The 18,441-nt window shown below is 34.6% G+C and overlaps 1 protein-coding gene across 1 annotated transcript; it reads left to right on the top strand.

Annotated features, from left to right (window-relative positions):
- The first annotated feature begins 12,792 nt into the window (after window positions 1-12,792).
- LOC104087078 (U-box domain-containing protein 16) lies at window positions 12,793-16,492 on the top strand. The gene is made up of 2 exons (XM_009591506.4): window positions 12,793-15,094; window positions 15,823-16,492. The coding sequence occupies exons 1-2, from the start codon at window positions 13,030-13,032 to the stop codon at window positions 15,879-15,881; spliced, it is 2,124 nt and encodes a 707-aa protein (XP_009589801.1). The 5' UTR covers window positions 12,793-13,029; the 3' UTR covers window positions 15,882-16,492.
- Window positions 16,493-18,441: the final 1,949 nt, after the last annotated feature.

The following is an 18,441-nucleotide window of genomic DNA, read 5'->3' as shown; positions in this document are numbered from 1 at the left end:
TCCTCATTGTTATCCAAGATATTTAGATTAGTTCAGAGAACTCAAATGGCGGAGCAAATCACACACTAGACACTTATATTTTGCTTTTGAAAATTATGCAGAAATACAGAGATGAGAGGGAAGAGTTTTTTAATTTTCGATAGTAAAAAATGAGGCCAAGCCTATGAATTGATAACCAATGAGTTGGAGCCTCAACAGGTGCAAAGCATCTAAGATGCTTGTTCAAGGAAAAGGTGTCTCTTCCGCAGAAATATTCAAATTTTCGTTAAATACTATTTGGTCGCAAATTACCATTGGAAAAAGAAATCGGGAATTTTTTAAGTTACAATTCCGCGCGAAAAAATATCCAAAAAAAAAAAATAAATAAAGGAAAAAGGATAAATAAATTTTGTCCAAGAAACATGTCAATCAATCAATCAAATCCGTATCTAAAGTCGAGTGAGCGAGCGACGACGATAACAGCGCGAAACTTGCTTCCTTCTCAACTCTTTTAGAGTTAGAAGAAGTTATATAAGCACAACAATCTTCCTCTTCCTTATAACAACAATAACAACAACAACCCAGTATAATCTCACTAGTGGGGTCTGCGGAGGGTAGTGTTTACGCAGACCTTACCCCTACCCTGGGGTAGAAAGACTGTTTCCAATAGACCCTCGGCATCCTTCCCTCCAAGAACTCTCTGCATTGCTCTTGGGGTGACTCGAACTCACAACCTTTTGGTTGGAAGTGGAGGGCGCTCTTCCTTACAAAGTTTCTTTGCAAAAGGAATCATTTCAAATATTTTATTTTCTTCTATTTTTCATTCACACCTCAATTAAAAACCCAAAACAATAGGCAAAAAAGGAACAAAAAGTTCGTCCGACAAGCGATAGAATGCGAGTTCTAATCAATTAAGGTTCCCGATTATCTCTTGGTGGGAGAATATTGAATTAAAGGATTAACAAAGGTTTTGCCAACTCCACATCATGTATTATTTTAAGTTATTAGATGCTCATATTTCTTCACACCTAATTATATGTGAAATTGATTTTGTCCTAAACCACTAACCTATATTCTTTCATTAAGGAAATGAAGAAGATAGATGATAGGGTATCATTAGTAAATCTGTGACGCTTTTACTCTTCAAATCAAATACAAACAACCAAGTAGAAAATTACAAGGATTTTAATCTTGAATTTGAGTAAATAATCACAAAGATTTTAATATCAAACAGTGAGTCGAAAGTCAAGAGGATTTTAATCTCAATAAAGGACAAAAAAATTCAAAAATTTTAGTCTCTAAAACGAGAGTAAAAATTACTAGGATTTAATCTCCCACGGGCAGAATATAAGATGAACATAGAAATATAATTAAATTTCTTAAGCTTGTGAAAAAAACTATGTTCATAAATAAAAAAACAAAGAATCAAAAATGTTTATTAACACAATATAGAAAATACAATATATTCCGAGCCCATAATTTTTTTGTGTGTTCTTAAAGAATTTAATCTCCTCATTGTTATCCAAGGTATTTAGATTAGTTCAGAGAACTCAAATGGCGGAGCAAATCACACACTAGACACTTACATTTTGCTTTTGAAAATTATGCAGAAATACAGAGATGAGAGGGAAGAGTTTTTAAATTTTCGGTAGTAAAAAATGAGGCCAAGCCTATGAATTGATAACCAATGTGTTGGAGCCTCAACAGGTGCAAAGCATCTAAGATGCTTGTTCATGGAAAAGGTGTCTCTTCCGCAGAAATATTCAAATTTTCGTTAAATACTATTTGGTCGCAAATTAGCATTGGAAAAAGAAATAGGAAATTTTTTAAGTTACAATTCCGCGCGAAAAAATATCCAAAAAAGAAAAATAAATAAAGGAAAAAGGATAAATAAATTTTGTCCAAGAAATATGTCAATCAATCAATCAAATCCGTATCTAAAGTCGAGTGAGCGAGCGACGACGATATCAGCGCGAAACTTGCTTCCTTCTCAACTCTTTTAGAGTTAGAAGAAGTTATATAAGCACAACAATCTTCCTCTTCCTTATAACAATAACAACAACAACAACCCAGTATAATCTCACTAGTGGGGTCTGGGGAGGGTAGTGTGTACGCAGACCTTACCCCTACCCTGGGGTAGAAAGACTGTTTCCAATAGACCCTCGGCATCCTTCCCTCCAAGAACTCCCCGCATTGCTCTTGGGGTGACTCGAACTCACAACCTTTTGATTGGAAGTGGAGGGTGCTCTTCCTTACAAAGTTTCTTTACAAAAGGAATCATTTCAAATATTTTATTTTCTTCTATTTTTCATTCACACCTCAATTAAAAACCCAAAACAATAGGCAAAAAAGGAACAAAAAGTTCGTCCGACAAGCGATAGAATGCGAGTTCTAATCAATTAGGGTTCCCGATTATCTCTTGGTGGGAGAATATTGAATTAAAGGATTAACAAAGGTTTTGCCTACTGCACATCATGTATTATTTTAAGTTATTAGATGCTCATATTTCTTCACACCTAATTATATGTGAAATTGATTTTGTCCTAAACCACCAACCTATATTCTTTCATTAAGGAAATGAAGAAGATAGATGATAGGGTATCATTAAGGATTGTGTTGAATGAAATAGGATCTCTCTACTTTTAGGTTGAGGTCTCAGTTTCGAGCTGAAAATGAAAAAGTTCTTTTTAATAAGAAACGTTTTTTTCTTTCTTTTAATATGCCTTATGCGATGCGTAACAGTTGAGGTGTAAATCGATATTCGAACACGAATGAAAAACTAAAAAAAAAATGATGGGGTAGGAGTTTGGCGGTTGTGATTTATGAAGTAATGGCACCGTCAGAAAGTGTATAAGAGATACATTTGCTCCTGCCACGAAATGGTCCAATGCTAAAAAAGAACAAAAAGAGAAGCTTAAAGACAGGGAAAAGAGGATATATTTAACAAATAAAGAAAAGGTCACACGCAAAGATGTACAAGAAGACCAGGTTGTCTTTTACCTTTATTTTATATCCTAATAATTCATATCTTATCGTCACCAACCTTTAATATTTTTTGTATTAAAGGTGGCAAAAAGAAAAAAAAAAAAGCAAGTCGTTAGCTACTTATGCCCAACAGCTCATCATCTATTTATTTTGTTCCATATGTCAATAAGAAAATTTCCTTTTAGAAATTTAAGTTATTGACATATAAAATTTATTTTATCAATTTGATTCTCTTACCCTCCTCCTCAATTTCTCCTCTTTTTCTTGGAGAGGGTATGGAGCAAAATACACTCATGACGTAAAATCCATCCAATTTTGTCTAAAATTGAAGTATTTTTTTGTATTGAAATAATACCACGAAACAATCATTTTAGTGTAACTAAATTTCCACTCTTAATAATTCAAATGCAGGGGAAAGCCAGGAAAAAAAAAAGGAAAACAAAATTGTCTAATGCTTCCAACTTGAGTTTTAACCCAATAATTTCCAAGTAAAAAAGTGCATTTATGAGTATTAATTTCACTAAGCTTAAAGTCTTCTAAAAACATTCGAAGTTAAATTGACAATGGCCAAAAAAAAATAATTACCGATTGACAATGGCAAATTGAAGATAAGAAAGCGAATGATGCCTCAAAAAGAAAAGGGAAAAAGAGAACTAAAAAAGAAGATGAAAAATGTAAGAACTGAAATTTCACCTGTCAAAGTTGTTAAGTAACATTTACGCGGTGAAACTAAACTTCTTCCCCAATCAAAGAAAACCCAAGTTGCACATATCAAGCATGGAGATTAATCATGAGGAACATTTGATTTTAATTTAACTATTAATTGGACTTTTGAACAACATATATATATGTATACAAGTTGATGCATATCTCCTAACCAACCAAAATTTTGAAATTAGAGTAGTTGAATTTTTATCCTTGTATCTATTAACTAATATAGTATTAAATTTCTCGCACTAACGATCTTTTTTTTATTATTCATTAAATTTCAACACACTAACTTTCATCGTTCCAAAATTTATAACTATTTGTTAGTTTAGATGCTTGCATATGTATTTAATTTGTGTACACTATACGTAATTTGATAACCTAGTAAAAAGGATAGTATTAACGTGTCACAACCAAATTCCTATAATTTAAAACTAATTCTTTTCATTCTTGGACTATATACTTATGGATTTAATTTATACACTAAATGTTAGATGATAACCTAGAAACAGTGGTGTAGCCACCCTATGCCAAGGTGATCAAGCGCACATCCTTCGCCGAAAAATTATAATGTGTGTATAACTTAAATATTACTTTATATGGTTATAAATTATATTTTGAACACCCTTAATATAATTGAGTGCGGCAGTTCAGCAATTCAGGGTGTTTAAAATAATGTGTTGTTCACGGGTCAAAGTTCTGCCCATTTTGTTTGCCAAAACTAAACGCATATCACCATGTGTAGTCTATTTGATTCTTTGTTAATCTAAAAAAAATTCTAATAAAATAACTCTTAAAACTTAAAATTTGTGTAGAAATAAATAACTAATCTTAAAAGTAATTTTTAAAATAAATTTTATAATCTAAAAGTCTACAAAAGTTCTCTACAAACAACAAATCCTCGCGACTCTCTCTTTCCTTTGGTTTTATGCTTACTTTTATTAGTAAAATTTCTAATATTGTCTTTTTGTTATTCTAATTTTGATTTATAAAAGTATTATTCTATTATTATTTTTTTATTGTTAAGCTAAATATTGCGTAGTTTGATTTAAAAAATATGCTACACCATTCATCGACAAAAAAAATTATTAACTTGTTTAAAGTTTGAAAACCCTTGACGGAATTCCTAGCTACGCCATTGCCTAGAAAGATGATGTGGTAATTAACTTATCACAATTGAATTCTTATAATCCAAAACTCTCCTCATTCCTATACTAATGATCATTCTTTAGGGACAAGTAACTCTCAAGCATAGCTTCAGGCAGGAAAATGAAGTGGCACACGTTTTGGCTAGGGAAGCACTAATACAGTCCAACATAAATAAGCTATGTCTGTTTGCAGCACCTCCACAACCGACGATGGACAAATATCAAAGGGACCTGGAGGGTTTTTGATAACGACTAGGTCGAAAATCCAAATTAGAGTAAGAATTTGAAAAATAAATGCGGAAGCAATAATAATAAGGAATTGAACAACTAGAACTAAAGGGCAGAAAATAAAGAATATGGAAAAATTCAAGGAAAGAATTCCAAGAACTTCCAAGAACGCAAGTTCTATAGCCTTGACAAGATCAAAGCAACAACGTCTTGATTTATTGAAGAAATCAAACGCCTTTACTTGAAAGCAAATCAAAACAATAGATTCGGATCTTGACCGTTTTATGAGTAACTTGAGACAATAATTAATAACTAGTATTAATCTCCTTCTAAGAATACCACAAAGGAATCAAAGATATCACAATAGAGAAGTAATCTTACTACCTTGAACTATGAACTAGTAAAGGTTGAAAGATAAATCTCAAAACACAAGTAACAAAGGTTAAAAAGAACTCTCAAAGTATGATATACTTAATCAATAATGAAGTGTCTCAATGAATGAGAAGAACGCCTTATTTATAGAAGTACTAAGGCATAAAAAGTCCTTAAAATTAGGTAGGGTGGCCGCTAAGGCATCAAAAAGTCATTACAATTAGGTAGGGTGGTTGATAAGGAGTAAGAAAAGTTATTAAAATTAGGTGGGGGCGGCCAAATCCCTTTGGGGCAGATTTAGACCTTAAAACTACTAGTTTGGGCCATTGGTTTGGACCCCAATTGGGCTCCTTTTGAAACACCCCATTTTGGACCTCTTTTAAGCTCATTTTGAGCCCATTTGGTGGACTTCAAAGACTGATTTGGTAGCCCAATCTTCCTTCTCTTGGACTTCAATTTGGATCACCAAATAATTATAAAACTTGGATAATTTATCTACTTTGGGCTTGAGCTCTTCCTCTATAATTAAAAGCTTCTTTATTTGCCATTGAAGTCCAGCAACCTTAGTCTGCAACTCTTTAGCTTGAGATCTTGTAAATGGCCTTGGAGCTTCCAAAACTCTATCCTTGTCCTTGATGCTATCATTCCCCTCTTCTTAAAAGAATTCGTCCCCGAATTCGATCCTACATCAAACAAAGACAATTCAGCAACATTGAATATAGCACTTACTTGGAACTCACCAGGAAGGTCCAGCTTGTAAGCACTGTCTCTAATCCTTTCAAGGACTTGAAATGGGTCATCTCCTCTAGGATGCAACTTTGACTTCCTTTTGGAGGAAAATCTCTCCTTTCTAAAGTGAACCCAAACTAAATCTCCAGGTTTAAAAATAACTTGTTTTCGACCTTTATTCTTTCTCAAGGCAGTTTGTTCATTTTTCTTCTCAATTGCAAGCCTTGTTTGTTCATGAATGTTTTTCATCATCTCATCCTTTGTCCTACCATCAAGATTAACAATATCATTAGTATGTAATGGTAATAAATCAAGGGGAGTGAAGGGATTAAAACCATAAACAACCTCAAAAGGAGACATACCTGTAGAAGAATGAATTGTTCTGTTATAAGCAAATTCAATCATAGGTAAGTGAGCTTCCCAAGAAGTTAATTTACCTTTCAAAATAGCCCTCAACATATGTTCCTAAGGTTCTATTAACTACTTCAGTTTGTCCATCAGTTTGTGGGTGACAAGAAGTAAAAAATAACAATTTAGTGCCTAACTTCCCCCAAAATACACGCCAAAAGTGGCTCAAAAACTTAGCATCCCTATCACTAATAATAGTTCTAGGTATACCATGCAATTTGACAACTTCTTTTACAAAAATATCAGCAACATGTGAAGCATCATTAGTCTTTAAACAAGGAATAAAACGAGCCATTTTGGAGAACCTATCTACCACAACATATATACTATCCTTACCATACCTTGTTCTAGGTAAACTTAACACAAAATCCATAGAAATATCAATCCAAAGTGAAGTAGGAACAGGTAATGCCGTGTAAAGACCATATAGTAACACTTTAGATTTAGCTTGTTTACATTCCAAACATTGTGCACATATTCTTTCAACATCTTTTCTCATTCCAGGCCAAAATAAATTTTCAGCAAGTATGTCTAGTATCTTTGGGACTCCAAAGTGACTCATAAGCCCTCCACAATGTGCTTCCCTTACAAATATTTCACGTAAAGAATAATTAGGGATACACAACTTATTTTCCTTAAAGAGAAACCCATCTTGGAGGTTAAACCTCTCAAAAGGACCAAACTTACAATCTGTAAAAATCTTGCCAAAATCAACATCATTAACATAAAGTCCCTTGATTTGATCAAAACCCATCAATTTAAAAGTCAGGGTAGAAACTAAGACATACCTTCTTGAAAGTGCATCCGCAACAACATTCTCTTTCCCTTTTTTGTAAGAAATTACATAAGGAAAAGTTTCAATGAATTCAACCCACTTAGCATGCCTTCTACTAAGCTTACCTTGACTCTTCAAATATTTCAAGGATTCATGGTCAGTTTTAATGACAAACTCTCTTGGCCACAAGTAATGTTGCCATGTGGCTAAAGCCCCTACCAAAGCATATAGCTCTTTGTCATAAGTGGAATAGTTCAATGTGGCTCCACTCAACTTCTCACTAAAGTAGGCAATAGTTTTAGAATCTTGCATCAAAACAACACCTATTCCTTTGCTAGAAGCATCACATTCAATTTCAAAAGATTTAGAAAAATCGGGCAATTGTAACAATGGAGCAGAACATAACTTTTCTTTCAACAAGTTAAAAGCATCATCTTGTTCTTTTCCCCATGTAAAAATCTTATCCTTTTTAATAACTTCAGTTAAAGGAGAAGCAATGGTGCTAAAGTCTCTCACAAACCTCCTATAAAAACTAGCAAGTTCATGAAAACTCCTAACTTTAGTTACACTCTTAGGTTTAGGCCATTCTTTTATTGCTTTAATTTTCTCTTAATCAACCTCAACTCCTTTAGAACTAACCACAAAACCCAAAAAAATCACACGATCCACACAAAAGTACACTTTTTAAGATTAGCAAATAAGAGTTGCTTTCTAAGAACTTCAAAAACTTGTTTAGGTGTTCTACATGCTATTCTAAAGCGTTAGAAAAGATCAAGATATCATCAAAGCACACCACAATAAATTTTTTATGAAAATCCTTAAAGATATGATTCATTAATCTCATGAAAGTACTAGATGCATTAGTCAAACCAAAAGGCATAACTAACCACTCATAAAGCCCATATTTGTTCTTAAAAGCAGTTTTCTATTCATCTCCAGGATTCATTCGAATCTGATGGTAACCACTTTTTAGATCAATTTTAGAAAAGATTTTGGATCCATGTAATTGATCTAACATGTCATCAAGACGAGGAATAGGATGGAGATACTTTACCGTTATCTTATTGATTGCTCTACAATCCACGCACATCCTCCAAGTTCCATCCTTTTTGGGTACCAATAGGACGGGAACAGAGTAAGCGCTCATGCTCTCTCTCACAAGGCCTTCTCAAGCAGCTCCTCAACTTGCCTTTGAAGCTCTTTTGTCTCTTCTGGATTACTCCTATAAGCAAGCCTATTTGGGATTTGTGATCCAGTCACAAAATCAATTTGACGCTCAATGCCATATAAAGGTGGCAATCCATTAGGAATATCTTCAGGAAAGACATCTGTAAAAGAGAAGAAATACTACTTGGCAAAGAAGAAGTTAGTAACTCAGAATTAATCAAAGCTTCTTGGTAAGTAAGTAGTATTATGGGCAACCCCTATTTTCTTGCATTTAAACACTCTTTGGATTTTATATAAAAACTCTCTTTTTTGTTTCCTTAACCTCTTTCCTCTCACCAAGACTTTCTATTTTTTCTTTCAAACCCCTTTTTATCTCTTCTCTCAAATTGCTGCCCTCTCCCTCTTTCTCTCGGTCATCTCTCTTTTTTCTAACTCTTGGCCTCCTTTCTTTTCTTTTTCCTCAAGCTCACTTTTTATCCCTCCCCTTGGTTTTCTCATTGTTTTCCTTAATCTCTTTTGATCTTCAAACACTTGAGAAGGAGATAAAGGTGCAAGAGTAAATTTCCTATTATTTAGCTCAAGAGAATATCTATTCTTCCTTCCATCATGAAAAATATTCCTATCATACTGCCAAGGACGACCCAGTAAGATATGACAAGCTTGCATAGGGACAAAGTCACAAAGAATATCATCCTCATATCTACCAACATTGAATAAAATCATGCATTATTTGCTTACCTTTAGTTCACCACTATCATTTAGCCATTGGAGTCTATAGGGAGTAGGGTGTTTCATGCATGCAAGTCCCAATTTTTTCACAAAGTATGAACTCACCACATTAGCACAACTACCACTATCAATGATCGTAGAACAAGTTTTCTCATTTATCCCACACCTAGTATGGAATATATTCTCCCTTTGTTCTTCACTATTACTTCCCAAATTGATAGTCATAATCCTCCTAACTACCCCGATCATGCCATTATTAGGCAGTTCTATATCATCATCATTACTCACATCTCCATCTTCTTCTCCCTCACTTTTTTCACTCTCATATCCTCCATCTTCTCTAAGAATGATGTTTCTTCTACTTGGACATTCATGCATCATATGTCCCCTTCCTTTACATTTATGACATTGAATAGAACTAGAAGGTGTAAAAGGTTTTGGGTTAAAGGTTTTACCTCCCTCTTTGTTCTCAAATTTACCTTTATCCTTGTCTTCTTGAGGTCTAGAAGAACTCTTCATCTCTTGATTCGACCATAGCTTCTTGGAGATGATGTTTGACCGATATTTCCACGAGCTAGTTTACAACAACAACAATAACCCAGTATAATTCCACTAGTAGGGTCTGGGGAGGGTAGTGTATACGCAGACCTTACCCCTACCCTAGGGTAGAGAGGCTGTTTCCGATAGACCCTCGGCTCCCTCCCTCCAAGAACTCCCCACCTTGCTCTTGGGGTGACTCGAACCCAGTATAATCCACGAGCTAGTTTGCTTTCTTTTATTTTAATTTTCTGCCTTTACAGACAAATCAACTAACTCATCTATTGTTACATATTGTTGTAATTCTACTACATCAGCTATTTCCTTATTTAAATTATTTAAAAACCTAGCCATTGTAGCATCTTCTTCCTCCATACAATTAGCTTGGATCATAACCATATCCATAGCCTTAAAGTACTCATCCACAGACATGGACCCTTGCTTCAATGTTTGAAGACGTTGTTGTAGCTCTCTTTGAAAGTGTGATGGTATGAATCTCTTTCTCATCACCCTCTTCATCTCAGCCCAAATAATAATTGGTGATTGTCCTTCCTACAATCTGTCCCTAGTAAGCTTTTTCCACCAAATAGCAGCATAGTTAGAAAACTCAACAATAGAAAGTTTAACCTTCTTACCCTAAGAGTAGTTGTGACAGTCAAAGATGGCTTCAGCCTTTCTCTCTCAATCAAGGTACGATTCTGGATTCCTTGTTCCCTTGAAAGATGGCATCTTCATCTTTATACTGCTTATATTATCATCTTCTACTCTACCTGTTTGTCCCCTCATATCTCTTCCTACCCTATCAAAATCAATATCATTAAAATCATCTATAGAGTTTTCTTGATTTACAATGGGAGCAAGGGGTACATTTCTCCTAGCTTGGGGCCTAACATTATTTTCCCTTCTAAGTTTAGCTATTGTATCATTTTTCTCAGCAATGGTGTCCCTCGTCTCTTGGAGTTGCAAATTCCACCTTTCGAATTGTTGATGCATAGCTTGCAAGGTAAAATCATTTCTTGCTTTGATTTCGGCTTCTTGAAGAACCCTTCGTTCATCATCACTACATGTATGTGACATCTTAAATAATTAAACTGTATCAGACAAATTGAATTTTTCCTCAATTGTTCTCACACACACTTTGCCTTTTTTTTTCTCTCTCGAAATAACCTTTAAACAAAATATTTTGTAGATTTATAGTTAAACCCAACTCGTATAAAGTTCTTAGTAATAAAATATAGATTTTTGGAGAACAAATAAAAGAAGAACCAAATCCTATAACTATTAGGCTCGGTAGAAACAAGACACGAACAAAAAGGAAATGATTATATATTTAGATTAGAAAGAGTAAGAAAAATTGAATGTTTGTCTTATCTTTGAAATCTGGGATCCCCTCTTCTTGTTTCCTTTGATAGTTTTTGGAAATAAATTAGATACAAAAGAAAGTTCCTGGAGAGCAAGCAATTTTTTTTTAAAATTGATTTTCGTTTTTTTTTTTGGTTTTTTTTTTTAACTTGTTTTTTTTCTTTTTTCGCTCTTAGTATTCAAGAAATCCCCAGAATTATCAAGAACGAAACTTTGATAAAACCACTCTGATACTACTTGATAACGACTAGGTCGGGAATCCAAACTAGAGTAGGAATTTAAAAAATAAATGCGGAAGCAATAACAATAAGGAATTGAATAACTAGAACTAAAGGGCAGAAAATAAAGGATATGGGAAAATTCAAGGAAAGAATTCCAAAAACTTCCAAGAACGCAAGTTCTATAGCCTTGACAAGATCAAAGCAATAACGTCTTGATTTATTGAAGAAATCAAACGCCTTTACTTAAAAGCAAATCGAAACAATAGATTCGGATCTTGACCACTTTACGAGTAACTTGAGACAATAATTAATAACTAGTATTAATCGCCTTCTAAGAATACCACAAAGGAATCAAAGATATCACAATAGAGAAGTAATCTTACTACCTTGAACTATGAACTAGTAAAGGTTGAAAGATAAATCTCAAAGCACAAGTAACAAAGGTTCAAAAGAACTCTCAAAGTATGATATACTTAATCAATAATGAAGTCCCTCAATGAATGAGAAGAACTCCTTATTTATAGAAGTACTAAGGCATAAAAAGTCCTTAAAATTAGGTAGGGTGGTTGCTAAGGCATCAAAAAGTTATTACAATTAGGTAGGGTAGTTGATAAGGAGTAAGAAAAGTTATTAAAATTAGGTGGGGGGGGCGGCCAAATCCCTTTGGGACAGATTTGGACCTTAAAACTACTAGTTTGGGCCATTGGTTTGGACTCCAATTGGGCTCCTTTTGAAACACCCCCTTTTGGACCTCTTTTAAGCTTATTTTGAGCCCATTTGGTGGACTTCAAGGATTGATTTGGTAGCCCAATCTTCCTCCTCTTGGACTTCAATTTGGATCACTAAATAATTATAAAATTTGGATAATTTATCTACTTTGGGCTTGAGCTCTTCCTCTACAATTAAAAGTTTCTTTATTTGCCATTGAAGTCCAGCAAACTTAGTCTGCAACTCTTTAGCTTGAGATCTTATAAATGGCATTGGAGCTTCCAAAACTCTATACTTGTCCTTGATGCTATCAGTTTTTATTGTGTAAAATATATTTCCCCTTATATATGCACTAGGTTGGCTGCTCTAGGTAATGATGATGCCATAGAAGGCAATAGTCCAAACGTAGGTGCCAATAATGGCAGTTTGGTTTGTAATATGTCTACACTTGATGACTAGTTATTAATATATTATCTTTATTGCTAAAAAAAAAATGATCATTCTTTAGTATACTTGCTTATGAATTTAACATGTATACACTAAATATGAGTTGATAACCTAGAAAATAAGATAGTAATAATTAACGTGTTACAACCAAATTGTATAATTTGAACTTCTTAAGTATGTTTAACTTTAAACAAACTTAATTCTCTAATTATAGTAGTTTATAGGTATCAACCCATACAACTAAAACGTATTAATATAAGTACATAAAATATGTTAGACGTAAGAATTGAAATGCCTAAAAGAGGCAGAGCAAGTTGGACGAAACAGTCGGTCCCCATTACAACTCATCCAATACCTTTCCATTTTTCTAAACCCCCCTTATCACTATTCCAAGAAAAAGTCTTCTCTTCCCATTAACAAAATTCTTCATTCATTCTTTGATTTGCTCAACTTTTGATTTTCATCTAATATACGATTCAATTCAACATTTTATTCGCTCGAATTCAAGTACAACAATCTTTAGAATATGGCAGTTTCTCCTGAAGAATCTTTCCCGCCAAGAAAACGGCGGCCGTCGGCGAACTCCTTCGTCGCCCCGAATCTCTCCGATCACAATCTCCTCCAATCACTTCTCCTCTTATCATCAGAAATATCAACTCTACAACCTTTACTATTTCTCCTGAAAAAAAACACTTCCTCTATAATCAGGAAATCAAAGCTTTTATCAATTTTGTTCGAGGAAATTAACGGTAGAGATTGTAGCAGTTCAAACGATCCCACTACATCACGACATGTAACCGGCTTTCCACCGTCCGCGGTATTATGCTTCGACGAATTGTACATAGTTTTACAGCGAATCAAAACTTTGCTTGAAGATTGCCGTAATTGTAGTAAGATGTGGCTACTTATGCAAATTGAGGTGTTTTCTAATGCTTTTCATGAACTTACGCTTGAGCTGGCCATTTTACTGGATATTCTTCCTGCTAAAAAGCTGAAACTGAACGACGACGTTCAGGAATTGCTGGTTCTCGTTACGAAGCAGTGCTCGGAGAATTCAGCTTATGTTGATCCAAAGGATCAAGATTTGCGATCTCAAGTTGTTGAAATGCTCGACAGGATAGAACGAGAAATCGTTCCTGATCAATCTAAATTGGTGGAGATTTTCGATAAATTGACTTTGCGTGATTCTATGAGTTGCAGGGATGAAATTGAGTTATTGGAAGAAGAAATTCAAAGCCAAACGGACGAGAAATCGAAATCTGGTATCATCGCATTGATCGGATTTGTACGCTACGCTAAATGCGTGTTGTACGGTGGTTCCACGCCGAGAACCAATTCCCGGCGGCGGCGGGCGGCGGGGGATGTTAGTGTTCCGGCGGATTTTCGGTGTCCGATTTCGCTTGACTTGATGAGAGACCCTGTGGTGGTCTCCACGGGACAAACATACGACCGCAGTTCAATAACCCTTTGGTTCGAATCGGGTCATACCACGTGTCCTAAAACGGGTCAAACCCTGACCCACACGGAATTAACTCCAAATTCAGCGTTGAAGAATTTGATAGCTATGTGGTGCAGAGAACAGAAAATTCCGTTTGAGTCAACGGAGTTGAACGTTAAATCTAACGGTATTGTTACCAACAAAACGGCATTGGAAGCCACGAAAATGACAGTGTCATTTTTGATCAACAAGCTGAAGGCGTCGCAATCTGTTGAAACGGCTAATCGGCTTGTTCATGAGCTTCGCGTCCTAGCCAAGACGGACTCGGATAGCCGAGCCTGCATTGCGGAAGCTTCAGCTTTGCCGTTATTGGTTAAGCTCTTAGGTTTGGAGTATCCGAGCCTACAAGTTAACGCCGTTACAACAATTCTCAATCTGTCAATTCTTGAAGCGAACAAGACGAGGATAATGGAAACAGACGGAGTTTTAAACGGAGTTATTGAAGTGTTACGATCAGGTGGCACGTGGGAGGCAAAGGGAAACGCGGCAGCAACCATTTTTAGCTTGACAGGTGTACCGGCTTACAAGAAGAAATTGGCTCGGAAGACACGTGTCGTGAAGGGATTGATGGATTTAGCGCGCGAGGGGCCCACAAATTCGAAGAGGGACGCCTTAGTGGCAATTTTGAACTTGGTGGGAGATAGGGAGGCAGTTGGGAAGTTGATTGAAGGCGGGGTGGTTGAAATGGTGGCGGAGATTATGGATGGACTAATGGAAGAGGCAGTGACGATTCTTGAAGTGGTGGTGAAGAAGGGTGGATTGGTGGCTGTAGCGGCCGCGTATCCGTTGATTAAAAAACTGGCCATAGTATTAAGGGATGGCACGGATAGAGCTAGAGAAAGCGCAGCCTCGACACTGGTGAACATGTGCCGGAAAGGGGGATCAGATATGGTGGCAGAGTTGGCGGCGGTTCAAGGGATTGAGAGGGTGATTTGGGAAATAATGGGAACGGGAACAGGGAGGGCTAGAAGAAAAGCAGCAACATTGTTGAGAGTTCTAAGGAGATGGGCTGCTGGATTGGATGCAGAAGTGGCATCAGGGGCTTATTCAGATGTGAATATGAATACCACTTCAACCAGAATAGTATTGCCAGGTTAATTTTTTCTTTTTTCTATTTTTTTCTTCAAATATGGAAAAATTTGTTCCCTTTTTTTAAATTTTGTTTCAGAAAATTTGAACATGAAACTGTAACATTTGAGTCAACGTCCTTTGTGGATTGTACAATTGTCTATACCTTTGTCAAGTTGAAGAAAAAGAGAGTTTCTACCATTGCTGACAAATTTTCCATACGAGCTGTGAATAATTTTGTTCTACACATTTGGTGTGATCATTTTATATTTTATGGAAGGGTTGCTACAGCACTGAGAGCACTGAGATCTTTAAGGATCTTGAACTTTATTGTAAATTCTAGTCTACTATAGTTTATCATTGGATGCCCTTTAGTGTGCCAATTCATATTGAAAGCTGATTACTCTATAGCTGATGTAGTTGATTTATGTTGAGCTTTATAGATGAGTAATTTCTTACAGCAATTTAAGGAACACACTAATTATCTTAGCAGAGGACTTACCTTTTGATATGATTAAAATGACATGAATCACAGAATAAACTACGAATGCCATTATCTTACATTATGAACTACTAATCCTAAATGGGAGCAACATAGCTAGCATAATATTATAAAGGACAGCCTGATGCAAGAAGTACTCCGGGTTAAGGCAAGGTCCGGGGAAGGACGAGCTAGCAGGTTTGGACACCACAATTAAAAATAAAATGTTGGCTAGCTAACTTCTCTTTGTTTGGATGTCACCATCTCTGCAGCAACGGTTGTACCGGTGAGGCTCAAGCTTGTGTTTCCAAAAATAGTATTGCTTCATTGAGGCTCTTCCATACCTCCCAAAGTAATATCGCAATCCTGACTGTATTTGACAACGAGGGAAAGCATACAAAAGAGCAGGAAGCTGTACTTCATTGGACACCCTTAATCCAGATGAGAAAACTTTGGATCTCTTGAATTCTTCATTTACCATCTTCTACAATAGTCATTAAACAGATCCAGTTCATGGACAATAGAGATATATAATGTTGTCCCATCATGTCAACCTTTCCTTGGGATGTAGAAAGTACATTATTGTGCATAAGAAATTCCAGAAATGCAGATGATAACAAGAGTTCAAAGGAGGGTCAAACAATATGGGGGACCTTACAAGTCTTGGTACTGCTTTTTTAGTGTTTCTGGGCTGGTTCTTGATGGGCCAACTTCGACATATATAGCTAACACCATAATCACTTGAAGAATGGATTACTAAAGAAAGCCATTTGACAACAAAAAATTAAGTCTTCATTAATCAGTGAAGTCTCCTTGAACTTAATCTAGTGTAAATATGTTTTGCACCATCAGTGTATAAGTACTCCTTGAACTTAATTTAGTGTAAATATGTTTTGCACCATTAGTGTATACACTTAAAACTTCAGATAGAATTTACGACAATGTAAAGAGTTTTTACACATCAGTAATATTGTATTTTTCACACTTGTTAGTGCACAGGACTTAGAGTCTTGTAGATAATTATCACTGAAGATAAACTATGTATATTCAATTCCTTATTGGATCCTCCTAGCTCTGTTGAAGAAAAGGGAATTGGTCCTGGAGATGGATTGGTAGTATGATCAATATTGATGGCAAAAAGCAAATACTTTTTTTTTAAACTTTTCACTTTCTGGGTGTGAATTCACAGTGAAACTGAAAACCTAGATCAATAAATATAATAAATAGGGGCGAAGTGCACCAATAATCACTTTTAAGTGTACTATTTAAAATATATCCAATTATAATGTCTTTAAATATTAGCTAATTTGTCCAAACTTCAGGACTAAGTATTCTGAATATTTGTATCCTGAATCTTTGATCTGCTGATTTAAAATTCAAGACTCAGTATCCTGAATTTCTAAACTGCTAATTTGAAATTCATGACTAAGTATTCTGAATTTCTAAACTGATAATTTAAAATTCAGGACTAAGTATCTTGAATTTCTGAACTACTAATTTAAGATTCGAATTTTTGGACAAACTTTAGGACACGATGTCCTGAAGTTCGAATCTTGATGTTTAAACTTCAGGACGTCGTGTCCCAAGTTTGAGAGAATATGTTAATCTTTAAATATATTGTAAATTATGAATATATTAAAATAACATGCTTAAAAGTGCCAACATGGTGTCATTTTCACAATAAATCCAATGTCTTGATATAATTCATTTTGGGCTATGAAGTGAGATTCTGCACATATTATTGGATCAAATAGATTATTGAAGAAGAGGAAATCTACGCGGTATACTTATTGAAAACACCAGTTAACTTCATATACATTTAATATATTTGTTTTACATTCTATACCTACTTTATAAAAGTTTATTTACTTTTTATATCTTTAATAGCATTATATGCCATTAAACAAATCCCACATTTTAAGGGATTAGATTATCTCTCACTCCAACTTGATAAATTTCTTAAAACACTCCATCATCCCAAGGAATTAGGATTATACAGTTTCACCTAAACATCTGAACCCCAATGATTTCTTGTTCCAAATAAACAACCCTCTCTATTCTTTCCTATGGCACGTGGATGCAGAAGGAGGAAGAATATGAAAATGGAGCATTTGTTTTGTACAAAACAATACCTCTTTACCATTATTTGTTAAATGAAGTATTTCATCTTTTTTGTTTTTCTCTTACATCTATGTAATCAAAAGAAAAGTTAAAATAAGGTAAACATATTTTAATTTGGGATACAATATCTAAACTACAGAAATATTAGAATATACTATTCAAACCAATACACCACAATATTCTAATTAAAATTACAATATTCAAATCAAACACGCCACACTATTCTAATTTGGAATACAATATTCAAACCATAACATACCAAAATATTTTAGTGTGCGATAAACTATCCAAACCAAACATACCAAATTACAATTGATTAATGAAGAATATATTATTCAAACCAACACACTATAATATTCTAATAAAGAATACAATATTCAAAACCAAACATATCGATATTCTAATTGGGAATATAGTATTCAAATCAAATATACTATAATATTCTAATTTGGAATATAGTATTCAAACCAAACATACCACAATATTCTAATTTAAAATACAATATTCAAATCAAATATACTTTTATTTATCTTTATTTATATATTATTTTACTTCGAATATTAACATTCTTTAATAGTATACAATGATTAGTTTACTATATTTTTTTTAATTGTATAGAGGAAGATAAACTTATATAACGGCAAAGGTTCCCACAGTAAAAAAAAAATTTAATGGATAATCTGTTTTTACTTTAATTTTGGTCCAAGTTTGAAAGGGATGGAATAAGATTTTGAGTAGATTTGCTTTGTGTATATAGCTTCCTTTAATTT

This window comes from Nicotiana tomentosiformis, chromosome 7 (genome assembly GCF_000390325.3).
Source record: "Nicotiana tomentosiformis chromosome 7, ASM39032v3, whole genome shotgun sequence".
Lineage (NCBI taxonomy): Eukaryota > Viridiplantae > Streptophyta > Magnoliopsida > Solanales > Solanaceae > Nicotiana > Nicotiana tomentosiformis.
Note: the sequence above shows the minus strand (reverse complement) of the source record. Positions and strands in the feature narration are given on the sequence as shown.